Source organism: Podarcis vaucheri (assembly GCF_965113315.1).
Source record: "Podarcis vaucheri genome assembly, chromosome: 4".
In the NCBI taxonomy this organism is placed as follows: Eukaryota; Metazoa; Chordata; class Lepidosauria; order Squamata; family Lacertidae; genus Podarcis; species Podarcis vaucheri.
In genome coordinates this window covers 29690256-29708132 of record NC_138762.1, presented here as the reverse complement: position 1 = coordinate 29708132, position 17877 = coordinate 29690256, and the positions used below count along the sequence as shown (strand labels likewise).

Sequence of the window (17877 nt, the reverse complement as noted above, 5' to 3'; positions counted from 1 at the left end):
GTTGTTTTGCTACTACTAAAAACAGAATAAATGCTAAGAGTTCCTCTTCTTTTGCAAACTCAATTTACTGATACCTGTTAAATCTTTTGCTAGATCTGGATGGTTCATAAGGCAGTGGCTAGCAAATTTCACACATTCAAGGCGGATAGGTACATGGATATCATTAAACCTGTTTAAAAAACCAAAAAACCACAGTATGTTAGCCCTCATTTCAATTTTCATCAAAATGCCATACCTATTGCTTCAAAGAATCAAAAGATAAACAGTCTGGTAAACATGATGGATTAGATCCAGATATTTGCAAGCAGAAGGAATTCTACAGGTATTATGTAAACTGTTATAACAAAGACGTAGAAGAATACTCTGAAAAGATATCTCACGGTGCTGTGCAAGAGCCTGGAAACACAACAGCTGATTCCAGCTTTGGCAAGTCTGGATCCAACCCAATATTAATAAAGTTATAATGGCAACGAAGCTCCTCTGTTCAACTTTCTAATGTCATACAATCTGACATCCAAAGCTTCACTTGCTTATGGCATTACTAAGGTATTCACTGTTCAATAGAATGCACTATGTTCCATCTAGCTTAGTACTGTCTACACTAACTGGCAGCAGCTTGCCAGGGTTTTAAGCAACAGTCTTTTCCAGCCCTACCTAGAGATGCCAAGATTGAACTTGGAACCTTCTGCCTGCAATGCGAGTGGCTCTGCCACTGGGCTACAATTCTCCCCCCTTAACCTGCTACCCAACTTTTGCCTGATAAATCAGGCTTGGCCATTTACATCCAAACAGATACTTAAAAATGTAATACTACAGCCTATTTCTCATTTTAACCAAAGGACAAATCAGCTGGAAGATATACTCTTTAAGCATGCATCTCTTTCATGCAAATGTTTATTAATATATGCATTTGTCACCTAATTGAAAGTCTAAAGCCTTGTTTTTGTTACTGTTCCTTGGAAAGCTCCACAACTGTTGAATATTAATCAAATCCAATATAAACATAGAATTTATTATTACAATGTTGTGGTGTTGGCAAGAGTCAGATTAATCTACGTTAGCAGAAAGAAGTTAATGGCAGTAAACTAAGTAAGACGGTTCATAATTGTAAGGTTTGTGGAACCACAGATGAAGATCTAGCTTTATTTATGTCAATTTCAGAGGATACAGAACAAAGAATTCATATGTATCTATAGCTCATATTAGACATAAAAGAATGTCTAAAATGCTGCAAAATAACAAAATGCTACATTAAATTTCAGTATTTAATCCCCAAGGTAAAGGAACTAAACAATTTATACCTCCCCAGATAGCACTGCCAAAGTGGTTTGTTTTGAGATGCCAACTCTGAATCCTTTGCCCCAAACATTTTTGCTAGTAATTTTACAACCTGCAGGCGTTCTTCATTGTCATTGCTCTGGAAAATAAAATAAATTTCAATATAAATATATAATGCATACACAGAGAAAGAGACAGACAAGACAGACACTGTAAAAACAGGTTCTCAAACAAACCTTTTTTTAAAAAAAAACATACACATCTATCAATCTAAAATTTAAAATGGTAGCAAATAATAGCTGTGGAAATGAACCAACAAGCAACAAAGTCAGTTTATAAGGGAAGTAATTAAACTTGTCCAGCCATATGACTCTGATAAACAATTTACGAATACCATTTGAGGACCAAGGTATCACTCACTTATTATACTTCTCATATGTGCTTAACTTAAACCCAGTCCCATGCAAGTTTACTCAGAAGCAGGTCCATTATGTTCAGTGGAGCTTGCTCCTTGTTACGTATACCTAGCATGCATTAGAAGGCTACAGTTCTAAGTAGGAGTATCAATAATAATAATAATAATAATTTATTATTTATACCCCGCCCATCTGGCTGGGTTTCCCCAGCCACTCTGGGCGGCTTCCAATAAAACACTAAAATACAATAACCTTTTAAACATTAAAAGCTTCCCTAAACAGGGCTGCCTTCAGATGTCTTCTAAAAGTTTGTTAGTTGTTTTTCTCTTTGCCATCTGGTGGGAGGGCGTTCCACAGGGCAGGTGCCACTACCGAGAAGGCCCTCTGCCTGGTTCCCTGTAACTTGGCTTCTCGCAGAGAGGGAACCCCCAGAAGGCCCTCGGCGCTGGACCTCAGTGTCCAGGAAGAACGATGGGGGTGGAGATGCTCCTTCAGGTATACTGGGCCGAGGCCGTTTAGTCCTACTTTTGCTTAGGTATAGTTAATAAAATTAGTTGTGCATACACTGCCTGCTAGTGCATCTGCTTCACTCCTCCCTACCTCCAGCAGGGAAACAGTCCACAGGGTGGTTGGTTTAGCCTTATATTCAAACATGTGCCCCTGTTTTATTTCTCCCAAGCAAACCACAACTGGGAAGTTTAGAATATGGTCTGGAGAAAAACAAACCCTGAGCGCTGGCTCAGATATGTCCTAAGACAATTGCTCTGTGGTTTGTCTCCCTGCTGGAGGCAGGGAGTGTCAAAGTAGAAGAGCTCCAAGTTACATGGCACAGTCTGCGCTACTTTCCCATAGTTTACGGCTCAGCACTGCGTCCAAACGCTGTCATAGACACTAACATAGAGATGGATGCTATTGCATGCTCTTTCCCCGCTCCTTTTCAGCCTGCAGGGCCAATGCTAAGAGGTATGGCAAAAGTGGCATTAGCTGAAGTTAAGACTGCATATACACCAGATTTCAGTTTCATTTCCTTTTCCCCCTCTTCATTCCAGCTGCTCATGTATATCTCAGTATACTCCAGCGCTGCTCCTCTGCTTTCATCCCACATATGCAGAGGGCAACAAAGAAATTATTTACGACCATGTGCTCCTCTGTTCTTTGCAAGCAGATATACGGAGCGTTGAGGGAAATATTAATTCACCAGCTTGCCAACTGAAACAGCATCTGGACACAGTTACAGCTTTGCGTATAGGTAGTGGACCCGGAATGCTGCAGGGCAGAGGTGAGGAGCCTTTTCCAGCCTGGCCCCCTTCAAGTCATGTGGTGCAATGGGTCAGTGCAACTGGCTGTTAACCAGAAGGTTGGGGGTTCTAGCCCACCCAGGGACAGCTGTGGGCAGGATTATTGCACTGCAGTGGACTAAATGATCCTTGTGGGTTCCTTGCAATTCTATAATTCTATGTTTTCAGGGGCCACAGACCGGTGAGGAACGTGGCTTGGTAGAGGATGTGGCCTGAGGAGAACCCCAAGGGCTAGATATTGCTACAGGGAAACTAAAAGGCGCTCATAAGGAGTTGACGCACCAATGTTCACTGAGGTGCAATGAACATGCTGTATGAAAAGTTGTGTGATGGTTGCCCCAAACCAGAAACAACCTCCCAAAGGATCCAGATTTGATACAACTGATATAACACTTACCTTTAGTTTAAATTCAAGCTGTGGCAAAACTGATAGTAAAAGATGACTATCAATATTGTATAGCTCCAGAATTAAGTCAAAAACATGCTCCGAGAGATCACTGATAGACGTTTTCCCTAACATAAGCACTTGATTAAAGAACTGTAAGACAAAGCAAGATGTATCAACAGCGGAAGAAGTTTCTCAGCCTCTCTCAACAATCTATCCCAAGCTGTTCTGGGAAAACACAACAAAGGGCTATCAAAATGCCCAGAGGACAAACATGTGACCCCCAAACTCCCGAGTAACTACCTTCTCACAGTTGAAGTATTTGGAAGCCCATCTTAAGAACAAACTGCTATTTTTAACTTCAGCTTAGCTCTTCATATTTCTAAAAGTACACCATTTGAAAGCTAACAAGTACTTTAAGAAGGCCCACTAACCTAGCATTCTACCCAAATGCCTGCTATCTTAGATTTCTGTAACTCAGCTAGTTAACTGCAGGAAACAATAACATACTAACCCTACATAGGAGACTTACTCTAGTTTCAACTTAAGTTCATAGTCTAAATTTCCGAGTGCCCTTTAACGCAATGAGTTTTCAAATGTAAGAGAAATCGTATTTATTTATTATTACATTTATATCCCCCCCTTTTGTCCCAAAGGATTCCATTTTTGTTCAATTTGTTTTAAAATGTACGTGCAACGGAAACCACATTTATGCAGAATAAAGGATAACAATTATTGGACACAGCTGAAAATAAAACATTTCACAATCTACATTAATAATTCTCCAGCGGACCACTGCTGTGCCTAGAGCACTGCTATGACAGTCTTTTTCATTTCTGGCAGAAAGGCTGTCTTTTTCTTGTACTGAAACAACACCACAAGCTATCGGGAAGTTTCAGAACTCAAATGAAAGCACTGCTCTTAACCTTTAAAGCCCTAAACAGCTTCGGACCCAAATTATTTGTTGGCTTGCCATATCAATACACCCATTGACCAAGAATGCCATCTAAGGCCTTTCTCGAGATCCCTGCACCATCTGAAGTGTGATAGGCAGCAGCTGGAGAAAGAGAGGGTGCACTTTTCCTGTGGTGTTCCATGTGAAATACCTTCCCCGAGAAGGCCTGCCTAGAGACCATGTTACTATTATTTTGGTGTCATATAGAAACAGTTTAGCTTTCCAAGGGTTCTAAACAAGGGTTCTGACTCTATGTATATGCATGTACTTAGTCATCATCAAATTATACATTTTATTCAGTTTCATCTGCACAGTCACTTTAAATCCTCACTTACATTAGTAATGTATGGCTCAATAGCTTGGGCCGTCCTCTTCAGTAAAGCCTTTGCCAAGTCATATGCTTGTTTGTTTAAGTTCTGAAAGGTATATTTCAGACAGGAAACGCTGTAAAAGTGTGCTTTAAATGTATGCTCAGATACAAATAAGTGAATTCACGTAACTGGCTTTTTGCAAATCTTCACAAACAAGATGGACAAATGCTGATTTTAAAAAAGGATACTACAAGCATTGCACACAAAAAACCCCACTATGATTACAATATATAGAAACAACTATAGAGTTGGTCAAGGCAGTGTCAAACTTTCAAAGCTCAGAAAAAGGCTACTATGCAGGCTGCAATCCTCTATGTGCTTTGTTGTTGTTGTTTAGTCGTGTCCGACTCTTTGTGACCCCATGGACCAGAGCATGCCAGGTACTCCTGTCTTCCACTGCCTCCCACAGTTTGGTCAAACTCATGTTGGTAGCTTCGAGATCACTGTGCTTATCTGGGTTAAGTCCCATTGAACTCTGGGACTTACTTCTGTGTATGCTGTCGGCCATAAATCCTGGTTTCTGCTATCTTCCATCTCTCAATCTAACAGTTTTCCTTGGTTTAGTTATTTTTCAGACCAATAATCTACATTTTAACATTACAACTGACAAACTTAAGTTATGTATTACTATTTATTGTTTTATGCTTCCTAGCAAATCACCAGAACTGCTAGGACTCCGGAGATTATACAGTATAAATCACTAGGATCACTTATAAAGCCCAGACGAGAGATTCTGTACTCATATTCTATGCTGTCCAGCTACCTGTTCTTCTGAAATGTGTTCAGTTCTCCAATTTATGTCTAGTTATTTAACAGCACCAACATTACTTATCTGTCCCACTGAGAAATACTATTTTGCTCATTACCAACTCTTGCTTTGCTGTACTGTTTTTAATATTCGGATCGGAGCCACCCAGAGTTGCTGGGGAAACCCAGCCAGATGGGCAGGGTATAATAATAATAATAATAATAATAATAATAATAATAATAATAATGTTCAGGACACTTACAGCAAAGTCTAATGCAACTTTACTCAGAAGTAAATTCAACTTTGTTCAGCTGAACTTGTGTGTAAATAAAAGCACATACAACTGTAGCCTTAGCCTTTGAAGTAATTGTTTTTGTATAGTATCCTTGCATGTATACAGAAAGAGCCTAACAAAAATCTGTCTTGCTTCTAAGCAAGTGTAATTCTGCAGTGTATGTGGGCTGCACGTCCAAAGGTTTGGGATTATGTTTCAAGGTTGTATAAAAGCTTTATTTAGTTGCAAATGAATATTTAGTTGTTATAGCAACCAGTTAACACACATCCTTGTTCACAAAACATGCAAAAATGAAAATCAGAAACTCAATTTAAATTGCTTTTTTCCCCTTGATGGTATTAAATTATTTAACTCAATTAACCCTGTGAAAAACGGAGTCAGGTTAAATTCAGTTATAAAATACTGTTGAACAATAGCTAGATCAATTTCATTTCAAGATCAATTAATAATGACTAACTGAAAAGTGTACCATGTGACTCCTAAGATGTAATGCTTTCAAATAAAAATTAAAAGCCAGTTGATACTCTTGTGTTTTCCAGATATTAATAGTTCTTTGCATCCAGAAATCTGAAACAGCTAATTACACTTCCGAAAACTGGGAAAACCAACAAGAAATAATATACATGTAGCCAAGGCAACTTTTCAACAGTCCTCCAAATATGGTGCCTCAAATAAGAAAATGGCAAATACACACAGTCTTTATACTCTTGACCGAGCAATGAAGTATTGATAGGATTAACCACAAAAGGTAGAAACATGAGCTTTCCCTGTGCTATCTAACGTTGGGAAAATAGCTTTCCTTCCCAAACATAATTGTTCTTTCCCAAATCAGCTTCAGGAAGAGAACAAATATTTGGCTGAGACACAGCTAGTCAGAACAACGGAGACCTAGAGAAATACTGTGATTTGCACCCTTATGTTCCAAGACTGCAAGACACCTCAAGTAATTGAATATGAACATTTATATTAACATGATTTAGTTAATGTTAACCTTACAAATTATTATTCTGAAGGGTCATCCATCTGCCTACTTAGCCTAGTTGCACACAGCTTTTCTGCCTGCACTCCCCTATCCCAATAAGCGCCACGACAGGGAGCACAGCTCTGCTTGCCCCTCTTTCTAGAATGGAAGAGTTACTAACAATGCCATTTGAGGACAGAAGAGGAAAACACACACATGAATGGTGTTTGCCCAGTGCTATCTGCCATTAAACTCAAGCAACGCTGAGCTGAAACAAATGCAGTTCTCCAACTTCTCACAAAAAAAGAGTTGATCTCTGTCTAAGAAGTGGGAACAAGGGATGGAGATCTTGGCCAACTTTATCGCTTCAGTTTGGCAGTCTAACCCTGGTTACAGAGCCATGAATAAAAGGTAGCTGTACTATAACTTTGCCACATACATGCCTGTTGATGCTAAATAAAAGTAACGGAAGCGCCAGGAAATTAGGGAAATGTTACTGCTTACCTTATGTGCAGGCACCAGGTTAACTAAAACTGTATCCAAAAGCTCCTGAGACACTGTATCACCTTCACAAATTATAGAGCTCATCAAATCCACCATATGCATATGAACCTTTTGATTATGACCATTGCTGAAATCAAGAGGAACAGATTTTCAGCTCATTAGCACAAAATAATTCACTATGGTTCAGCCATAAGATAAATAAGTAAAATAAACTATTATTACATTTCCTTCAAGGAGTTCCCCTCGTTCTATCCTCACAACAAGCTGAGAGATAGGTGACTGGCCCAAGGTCGCCCAGTGAAATTAACGGCTGAGGGGGGCATTTGAATCCTGGTATCCCAAGTCCTATTCTGCTTACTAGACAAAATCATTGAATTAAAAGTCACACATATTTTCACACCTTTTTTAAAAAATTTGAAGGAATGTGGCCAAGTCCATTTATCACTGTCATTCTCTGATGTAAAATTAGTGGCAATGTTGTAATTTTTGTTTTTCACAATTCTAGCATCAAACAGAAGGCTCAGCGGAGGTGAAGTTAATACATTACACTACTAAACTATGACTAGAAATGTCCAGATCTGGGGATCTATCTTGGTTGATATTTAGTATGGTGTTTCTGCAACTGTTCATGACCATAAAGATATAATCTATGAGTTGTCATTAAGAGTTCTGCGCATGGGTACACAGAGACTATAAACTCATTTAAAATCAATTTTTTAAGTGCAATCTTATATATGCCTACTCAGAAGTAAGCGCCACTGAGTAGAATGGGACTTACACCAAAGCATGGATGGGGAACAAATTGGTAGCCATTGCAATTGTCTTAGCATCAATGTTATATGTTCGGATCATCCTGCCCCAGTAACCAATCTACCTGCTGTAGCCTACACCAGCTACAGTTTCCAAACTGTCTTCAAAGGCAGCCCAACATATAATGCACTGCAGAAGTCTAAATTATCAAGTTACGGGAGAATAGACAACAGAAGTTAGGCTGCCCTGTTCAGAGAACTAACAGGAGGACACACTCCTTGCCTCTCTCCTGGCAAATGCCATCATACAGAGCAACTAAGGTAGTTTCTGTACAAATATTGGGTCAAAACCCAGACTGAAATGGATCTGGAAAATGAGTTTCAGCCAATAGAACCTGGATCTGGCCCATGACCACCTGCTTGAAGACCTTGCCCACGAAGGGGAGATTAGAATGTACTTCATGCCTTCCCTTTTTAATTCAGCCCTGTGGATTTGTCTGCCCCTAACATCATATGATGTCAGGTGGATGTGGTTTGAGTCAAACCATACTGCTGGCCAAATGGGGACATCTGGCAAGTCAGAGGTTCCCTACCACTAGTGTACAGGATTGCAACCTTAGTCAATTACTTTAATGAACAATGCATCTGTGGCTTAGAAAATTCAGGGTGTTTTAAGTGGCCTGGGCACTTGTAAGTCTGGTACTGATCCCTAGCAATTTGAAATACAGGCAACCCCCAATTTGTGCATGGGTTGCGTTCTGGGTCATTGTGTGCTCCATCCCATTTTCCAGCCACTTCCAGGTTGCTGTGATGTGCGTGTGCAAGGTCATGCACATATTGAAAGCGTGTAAATTGGCCGTTGCCTGTACTATTTTAATCCCAACCTTTCCATGAATTAATTTGTTGTTAAAGATATATATACTTACTTGATTACAGAAAACAATGTTCTGTACAATTGTGTGAAAATTTCATTGCTATCTTCAAGTTCAAAGCATATGTTGTAAGATTTAACCCACGCAATGTTCTATATAGGAAAAGAAGACAGTTAATGTATCTGGAACAGCAACCCAACAAAAAGATAAAAGGTAAGTCCTGTGGTGTCTACTAGCATGATTTTGTATCTCCACCCATTGATATTTTTAAAAAGTGAACATTTTGCCTGTTTTAAAGCAACTGTGGATAGCTTATAAATAGAAAATAATTTACACTTGCCTCAAGCAAATAAAAATATCTATTGAACTGTGGACTTTTTGTATCTTCTAATCCTTTCAATTGTCTTGTTATGAACATAAATATATCCTGCAAAGGAAAGAACAGGTATTTATTTCACATACATAACAAATATATACTAGTTGCATAAGCATTCACTTCAACTGAAAAATCATTTCTCTATGAACTAGAATTCGTAACATATTTTAACTAACCTCTTATTCTCACAATCAAAGTCTGAAGCACATAAAAAGACAGAAAATATTAGGAACATCAATCAGGATTTTGCAGCACTTGTTTTCACTATAATTTTATTCTGAATCAGGTTTTGAGCTTTCAGTCTATTACAGTGAATAATGACAGAATGAAATCCTGGTAATAATTATTATCATTATTAATTATTAAATTTGTGGGAGAGAGTCCTATAGTTTAACTATGCACTGCATGGCATGAAGAAGTATTTTCAGCAATTTCAGCAGCAACAAGAGATGCAGTGGGAAATCATGGGAACAGCTCCTCAATCTTTCCATGACTGTTCAATTCACACACATTGTCTGACCACCCTAAGCCTTTTCCAAGGCAAGCCAGAACGGATTATGAGTATAAAAACTCATTTGCGTTTACCAACCTGCAGAAAGCAAAATAAATGAATTTTCACAACTCTCCATACGGAGTGCACACAAGTCTTGAAATGAAAAGGGCTGCTGGAAGCAAGATTTCCTAGATACAGCCACCAGGGGGCTTTCCTTCTGACACTAAACTTGTGTGCATACCAGCCCCCATACAGTGTGTGAGCCATTCAAGAGGACAAACCAAGTGTGAGGGAACTGTCACTTAAGAAGTTTTTAAAAAAGGCACGCCAAGCAGTAACCTAGGGAAGAGTAACAACTGATAACGAGAATATACAGATGGAGACACGAGGAATCAAAAGAGCTGTCAAATCTGCAGACACATGAGTCAGAAGCGTAAGGCACAGTGGAGGAGCAGGTTTCAGAGCTTGGCATTTCAGCATCGCCTCAAATAAATCCAAACAATGAGGTGGAATATATGCTCAAAATAATTTTGTCTTCTCTACTAGAAGGTCTGGGTGTCCAAAAGGATGGCACAACACCACGTCTCCCAAAACGCTTCCCGGTTTTAGCTTTATGTCTCGCATGCTAGAGTCAATGTGGCAACTGGGTCATTGAGAGCACTGCCATTTGAGAGGCTTTGCTGAAGAAAACTCTGCTCCTTGAAAAGTTCACACGTATTCTATTGGCAAAGTGAAAGTTAACTGGACAGGATTCTTTTCCTCCCTTCTTTCGCCTGTTTGAAATGCCTTTTCCCAAGTAATTTGTCTGGCTAAAATCAAAGTACTGTAACATCAGCACTGACACACATGCATTTGAAAAGCTAGGTTTATGAAATATAGTGTTGTTGGGAAGAAACATTTCAAAACAATTTGTCTGGGAATCTAGACTGTTGACACTGACAATGTTAAAAAAGCACTTTCGAAAAGCTGTGCTTGTGAAATACATCGTTGCGATGAAGGGAGTAAATGTGAACAATCTAGTAAAAAGAGGACTGCAAAGCTAGACGTCATTTCTTTTAACTTTTGACTTATAAAAAGTAATACTCAACACTTTCAAAACACACTACATAAAGGTTAACCAAGTTGTCATTTCAAGTGGAAATGAATGTACTTGGCAATTTAACATAACAATACTATTGCCTAAAAGAATGTACCAATCTAAATTTCAACAGAGAGGGTGAAAAAATGGAAAGAATATGAGGGAAGCAACAAGGAAAGACTATGAATAAAAGTGTAGTTAGGCTTCAGTTCACAATCAATTAGCCAACCTGAGTTAATATGGTACAAATCCACTTACTTCAAACTGGTCTTCTATAGTTAAAGTGAGTTCTCTGAACTAACTGAGACATAGACCGTGGCTTCAGAAATTTCAGTGTTGACAACAAGGTAAAGAGAACTACACCTAGCAGTTTTCTATCCAAACCGTGTAGCTTCATTCCAATATAACTGTAAACTTTTTAAATATAGTTTACTGGGGTTTGTACATCTGAATCAGATACAGCTCACTAACTGTGGGCCAACAAACTACAACCTTAAACTATGGCTTGTCAATCTCAGACTGTGCTAACTGTATATTATCATTATCTTTACATTTACCTTTTATTAACTTGATATCCTAGTTTGTTGCTGCCCAGCTGCTGACCTGAGATGCAAACAAAGAGCAGCTAAAAAATGAAACTCCTCACACAGCTAAGGGACTCTCATTGGTGCTTTCTTAGACCTTGCACTGTGCCCTCTCTCTGCATGCTAGGAGACTCGTCTTTTCTTTTCTTTTTACAATTTAGTACACCATCCAACCTACAGCTGTATACACATGGCCTCGCTAAACTTTTCTCCTATGTGTGGGTGGAGAAATGGGGAGGGGGAGGCATTTCAATGACTTTCCCCAAAGAGAGTAGAAATTATCCAGTAGCATCTTAGGGCTGAGGCTCACTGTTAGAAGCAGCACTGTGCCGACCCTTTACCAGTACCACAAAGCAGAAACCACATCTGGAACTGTAAAGTGGATTAGTCCCCCCCCCAACAGATCAGTATTACATCCAGAGCCATGTAGTCCTTTTTTCCATTCTCCCCAAAACACCTGTATGTGAAAAAATAACAGCTAGCTTTTCACATGCAGTAGGAATTGTTGGGTTATTCAAGCAAACTAATTGATCAATGTACCCCACAGCAATTAAATTGCCAGATTATTGTTCTAGAGAACAAGAAATCTACAGTCAGACTTGGTGAAAAGAAAATAGGGTTGTTGTTTTTAAGACACTTTTCTGGAAACAGTGGTTCCCACACTTGGGACTCCAGCTGTTTTTGGATTGCAGCTCCCATCATCCCTAGCTAACAGGACCAAGTTTGGGAAACAATGATACAGAACAAGGCAACTTCAAAAAACCAATTTGTCCATAGTAAGGAGCATAAGGAACTCTAGACTGAGTTCAGACTCAAACTATGTATTAATAGAAAATAAAATTCACAAATTTCTCTTTACTGTATTTCTGCCCAACCCAGGAAACCACTAATTCTAGGAGAACCATTTTCTTTAAAAACCACTGTTCTGAGAATTGTACAAACACAGAAAGATAATCAGCATGATTTATTCTGCATCTTTAAAATGGATTACAATTAGGGTTGCATGCCAATTAAAATTTAAATCCATTACTCATGTGTGTTTTAGTTGATTAATCTGTTAGCTAAATCTGCATACATTTGCATATGGGTAAAAGCAATATTTCGGAAGAAAGAGGTGTATTCACTTGTTTTTACAGGATGCACACATTCATTGTCCCAGGTATCATCATTCCCATGTGTTAGAGAAAGGGGGGGGGTGTCTTTCAAGATAGTCCTTGCCTTTTGCAGTTTAAGTACTTGTATTAAAATATTTTTCTAAAAAAAAAATCTTCTGTCCAATTAATCATGAGCACATTTTCATCTGATTGAAAGGATTTAAAAAACAACAACACACTTACAGCCCTAATTAAAATGAATGTCACATATAATGGTTTTAGAATCAATAAAAGCAGTAATAAGCCACTTAGAAGCGCTGAAACGGAGGACAGAATAGCTGAAAAAGACAAGGACTTTATTATGGACAATAGCAGCCAGACCCTTGTACGGAACTGAGCTGAAAAACTAGAGTCCATGACACACAACACACCATTTTCGATGCCCATTCCATTACAAAGATGCAGCACTGTGCAACTCCTTAGAATTATTATTTTAGGAGGAAAAAGAAGTTATGTAACTGGAATAATCCACTATGGTTTATCATAATGTGCAATCCCCTCTTCTGGCATGGCCACAAGGAAATGAGAAGTGTTTGCTTCAGTTTCAATTAATCAGAGTTACATGGTAAACTGTGGCCAATCTTAACTATGATTTGCTTGTTAACTTCAGCTTAAAGTTGCACTTGTTTCAAACAAGTTCATAATAATTAAATTATTGTTAGAAATGAATCGCAGTTGAGTTTAACCAATTTTGCCAAGCTCAGATAAAACAACAAGCTGTAGTTAATCCAAAACAAAAATGAAATCTTCTGAACCCTTCTTCACAACCACACTGGAGGAGAAAAGGTAAGAGGAAGACCCCCCAAGGAAAACCTAGGTAGGTTATTCTCAACAGAAAACCTGTACCCTACTCTATGCCCTGATAACATTATGATGAAACTACCGGTACATTTTGCATGGCGAGTTTATGAAACAGTGTCCATGTCCCTAGCAAATGGTCACAAAATGACACTCATTTCCATTCACTACAGGACAACGTTTTTCCAGCAGCTTCTTGACAGCGCTATCATAAAAGAGGCAAATGGGAGTCAACAACTAAGTTCCATAACATACAACTTTGTCATTTATTGTACAGAGAAATGAATCTCGGAAAACAAATACAACAAACTGCAGACAATATAGCTGAGCAAGATGGAACTGCTGAAAGCCATAAACATAAATATTACTTGCTAACATCAGAACACTTCATAATACAGAAACATATCTCTACCTAAAATTCAAACTGCTTTAGAATTCACATAGTCAAGGGGGGAAATGCCAAATGACTTGCCATAATTCGACCCCAAATGCCATAATTTAACAAATTAGTATATTTTGATAGCAGGCAACTGACAATATTTATTATTCATATGAACACATACACACACAAATAACTTTAAGGTCATTAGAAGCCACACAGAATGCCAGTGGTTATTAATTGTTTAGTTTTAGTTTTTCGTTTTTGCCTGTTGGAATAGCTTTAAACCTACACAGCTACTCAATTAAAGTTTTGCCTGCTGCCCTAACTCATATAATCAAGTTCTCATTTAAGGGTCATAGGAACGCACAACTGCATTTAGCACTTGCAAAATTTTATTTCAAAATTCTTTTAACAGGCAAAATGTCCCTGCTTATCGACTTTTCAATTTTCCTAGGCTTTGTTTTGCAACATAGATCAGTCTGTGATAAATAACAGGCAACTGTCACTCCAAGCCTAAATACACTGTAGCAAATATTATCAGTACTTCCCTTCAAACTGGGCATATAGGACCAGACTACACCTTAACAATTCCCACACTGATCCTACAACCAATCACTTTAAAATACCTAGCTAACTTCTGGAAATGGAGCCAGTGCTTTTAAAAATATTTAATTCATATCAGTTAGAATATGCAGTGTGAAAGCTCTGCTGAAGAGTTCTAACCTCTCGATTGTTTGTTTTTGAATGTTTAGAAATAAACATAAAACAGCACTACTGCTCATCCAAAGTCACAGAAAATAAGGATGACATGCAATCTTACCTTAAGTTTATCTGGTGAAGTGTATGGTGCTTCAGGAGCATATATTCTAAAAATATCAGCAAGACAACAAGCTACGAGCAAGCGCACATCTTTATCAGGATGCTTAAGGAAAAAATCGGAGGCAAGATGTAAAGCGAGATTTAGATAGAGCTCCTTTTCTTCTTCAGAGTCCTGGTCCATATCCATGAATGTTTTGACAACCATCTGCCAAAAGAAAGTTCCAGGATAAGCAACATTCGCTAGAAAAAAAACAGCCCATATTAAAAAACCACATACATTAAAAGGGCTATTTTTCTTTATGTGCTTCTTCATTTTCCTGACTATTTTGACTTTTCCGTAATGAGGGTAAAATATTGTAAGCTTCAAAATGGTTGAATGTCAAAGTATTTAATCTACAGTCATGTGACAAATAATATTTGCATTAAAGGTAAAGGTACCCCTGCCCGTACGGGCCAGTCTTGACAGACTCTAGGGTTGTGCGCTCATCTCACTCTAGAGGCCGGGAGCCAGCGCTGTCCGCACAGACTTCTGGGTCACGTGGCCAGCGTGACGAAACTGCTCTGGCGAACCGGCACCACAGCAGCACATTGAACGCCGTTTACCTTCCCGCTATAAAGCGGTACCTATTTATCTACTTGCACTTAAGGGTGCTTTCGAACTGCTAGGTGGGAGGAGCTGGGACCGAACGACGGGAACTCACCCCGCCGTGGGGATTCGAACCGAGGACCATGCAATCGGCAAGTCCTAGGCGCTGAGGTTTTACCCATAGCGCCACCCGCGTCCCAAAATTTGCATTACATCTTTGCTAATAGCACATGCAATGGCACTAGGAATAAACACACAGCAAAGATGGTTGCTGCCGACAGGAATGTACAGTCAAAATAAATCTGTATCTGACAAAGTAGATTCTGCCCTATAAAGGTTGCACTTGTTTAAGGTGCCACAAGTTTGCTTTTGCTGCAGCAAATCAACACAATCGCTCTTCTCACTTCCCTTGGGGAAGGGCCATAGCTCAGTGGTAGAGACTGTCTTGCATGCAGAAGGCCCCAAATTTTATCTCCCGTTAGAGCTGGGAGAGACCTTTGCCTGAAACCCTGGGTAGCTGCTTTCAGACAGTGGAGACCTTACTGAGCTAGATAGACCAAGGGCCTTATTCAGTGTTTGGCGGCTTCCTACCTTCCTATATATAAAACAATGTAAGTCTGCCATCGCACAGCCCGTTGGGAGGATTTGCAGTGCCACATCGCAACCCGGGATTTGCATAAAGTCATAGTGAAGGAGGGGAGCAAAAGAGAAGACAGGTTGCACAAAAGCAGTGAATATGGCATGGAAGTGAGAAGGGAGAGACATTGAAAGGAGGTGGAAGTAGTGGTTTAAAACAATGCTTCAAAAAAGCATTGAAAGAGAGGAAAGCAACAGTTTAAAATGGTTTTAAACAACGGCAGAGGTTTGAGGGAAATGGGGATAGAGGGGCACCGAGGGAAATTGTGATTTAAACCAAGAGAACTGTTTGAATAAAGCGGGGGTGTAAAAAACTGTATGCTTTTTCAGACTGTCATCTAAATATTCATTTCACTGGAAATCTTTTGATATATATATATAAAAAATCTATGTTAGTCATTCTCAGAGTCGACTCATTGATATCAGTGACTTGGACGCACTGATTTCAATGGATTTATTCATTATTTTAAAAGAATGTAACAAATTATTCAAGCTTCTCTGGAGTTCAGCTTTGTTGTTCAAAGTACTTCACGAAAACTTTTGAAGTTCACTTACACGGCAACAGAACTTCTGGAAAATCTAACATGAAAAAGACTGCATTTTCTAACAAAACCTATTTATTACCATGGCATATTGCAATATTTTTTGCTACACACAAAAACCAGCAACCAACCTCAAACACTAAAATTATTAAGAGCAATTTTAGTCAGGCCTAATTATAAAGAGAAGAGTACAATCAAAGTTAATCTTCTAGGTATACCTAGGCATCAGGTGTTTACTCTATTGAATCTATTTTAAAATTTCAAGATTTTGTAATGCACTCGGTTGCATGAAGCACAAACAGTTGTCTATCCATATTACCCTGGGGGAGGAGCTAATTTATATCTGTGAAAACGTAAGCGTATCACGAATCATTTGGCCCCATAATTGTATCCTGTCTTTGAACTGTAATATAAATGGTGTGTGATCAATTTTTAGGAGTATCTCTTTTCAAATATTTAAAAAGTAATCAATTATGTACTACTTAACACTCTAAAGATCTATACAATTCTTTCCATGAGAGGCTTATTAAGCCATCTATAAGATGATGACATAGAAGATTCCATAAAAGTAAGTCGGAAACTCCACTTCTCCTTCTCTGGCCTCTGGTAATGCTGATCTCAGTCAATGATTCAGCTAACTGCAAATAGGAATCCAATTAAGATACTGCAGCTGGGTACTGGATTCTTTTCAGTGTGCGGAGAAAATAGGAGAAGCACACTGTGGAAGCAAGAAAGGGTGTAATATTTAGGCTGCACAATGTTGGGAATGCACCGGTTTTCATACTCAGCAAGCAGCCTACACATGATGGAGCATAACCATGTCATTTTAATATGGTTCCAGTTACAGATAGGTAGCCGTGTTGGTCTGCCATAGTCAAAATAAAAAAATTCCTTCCAGTAGCACCTTAAAGACTAACTAAGTTAGTTCTTGGTATGAGCTTTCGTGTGCATGCATGGTATCTGAAGAAGTGTGCATGCACACTAAAGCTCATACCAAGAACTAACTTAGTTGGTCTTTAAGGTGCTACTGGAAGGAATTTTTTTATTTTCATTTTAATATGCACAGGCTTCATGCATGGTGGGGCAACAGAACTGTACACATACATCCACCCTAGGTCATGTCTCAACTGCACCTCCCCTTGTATTTGTGTCCATAGACCAAGCTCCCAACATGTACGGTACTGTCAACATGTACGATTCTCTCAAAATTCAGAATGTGCCTGCTGGTCCGAAAAAGGTTGGCAGCTTCACCTTAGACCAATAAATAATAACTATACCCAATAGGATCTATGTAAGAACTATTACATTCAATTGGGTATTTAACTAAACATTATATTCAAATTTTGACTTCCATGTCATTATTTCATTCTCGGTTTCCCAGTATCTGTAAATTTCAGAACATACTGTCCTTACTGTCACTGAGCTAGCTAGATAGCTAGGACATCTTTCTCCTCCTCTCTCTCCCCCCCCCCCCATATTTACTGAAAAAATAACTGTGACAAACTCTTACCTCTACAGATCTGAGCAGAAGGAGGGAAGGGGATCCTTGTTTGAAAGTTTGGTAGATGTACATGATGAGAATGCTCTGCCGATTTCA

At 38.9% G+C, this 17877-nt stretch overlaps 1 protein-coding gene across 1 annotated transcript in view; it reads right to left on the bottom strand.

Moving 5' to 3' along the window:
- Positions 1 to 17877, bottom strand: part of PDS5B (PDS5 cohesin associated factor B) — a 73547-nt gene that overhangs the window by 32135 nt on the left and 23535 nt on the right. The window contains exons 3-10 of the mRNA XM_082221542.1: positions 14518 to 14721; positions 9173 to 9259; positions 8887 to 8984; positions 7212 to 7338; positions 4668 to 4748; positions 3390 to 3530; positions 1302 to 1417; positions 75 to 169 (exon numbers count right to left, since the gene is read on the bottom strand). Of these exons, the coding sequence (XP_082077668.1) occupies positions 75 to 169; positions 1302 to 1417; positions 3390 to 3530; positions 4668 to 4748; positions 7212 to 7338; positions 8887 to 8984; positions 9173 to 9259; positions 14518 to 14721 (949 nt within the window). The remainder of the gene's footprint in view (positions 1 to 74; positions 170 to 1301; positions 1418 to 3389; positions 3531 to 4667; positions 4749 to 7211; positions 7339 to 8886; positions 8985 to 9172; positions 9260 to 14517; positions 14722 to 17877) is intronic.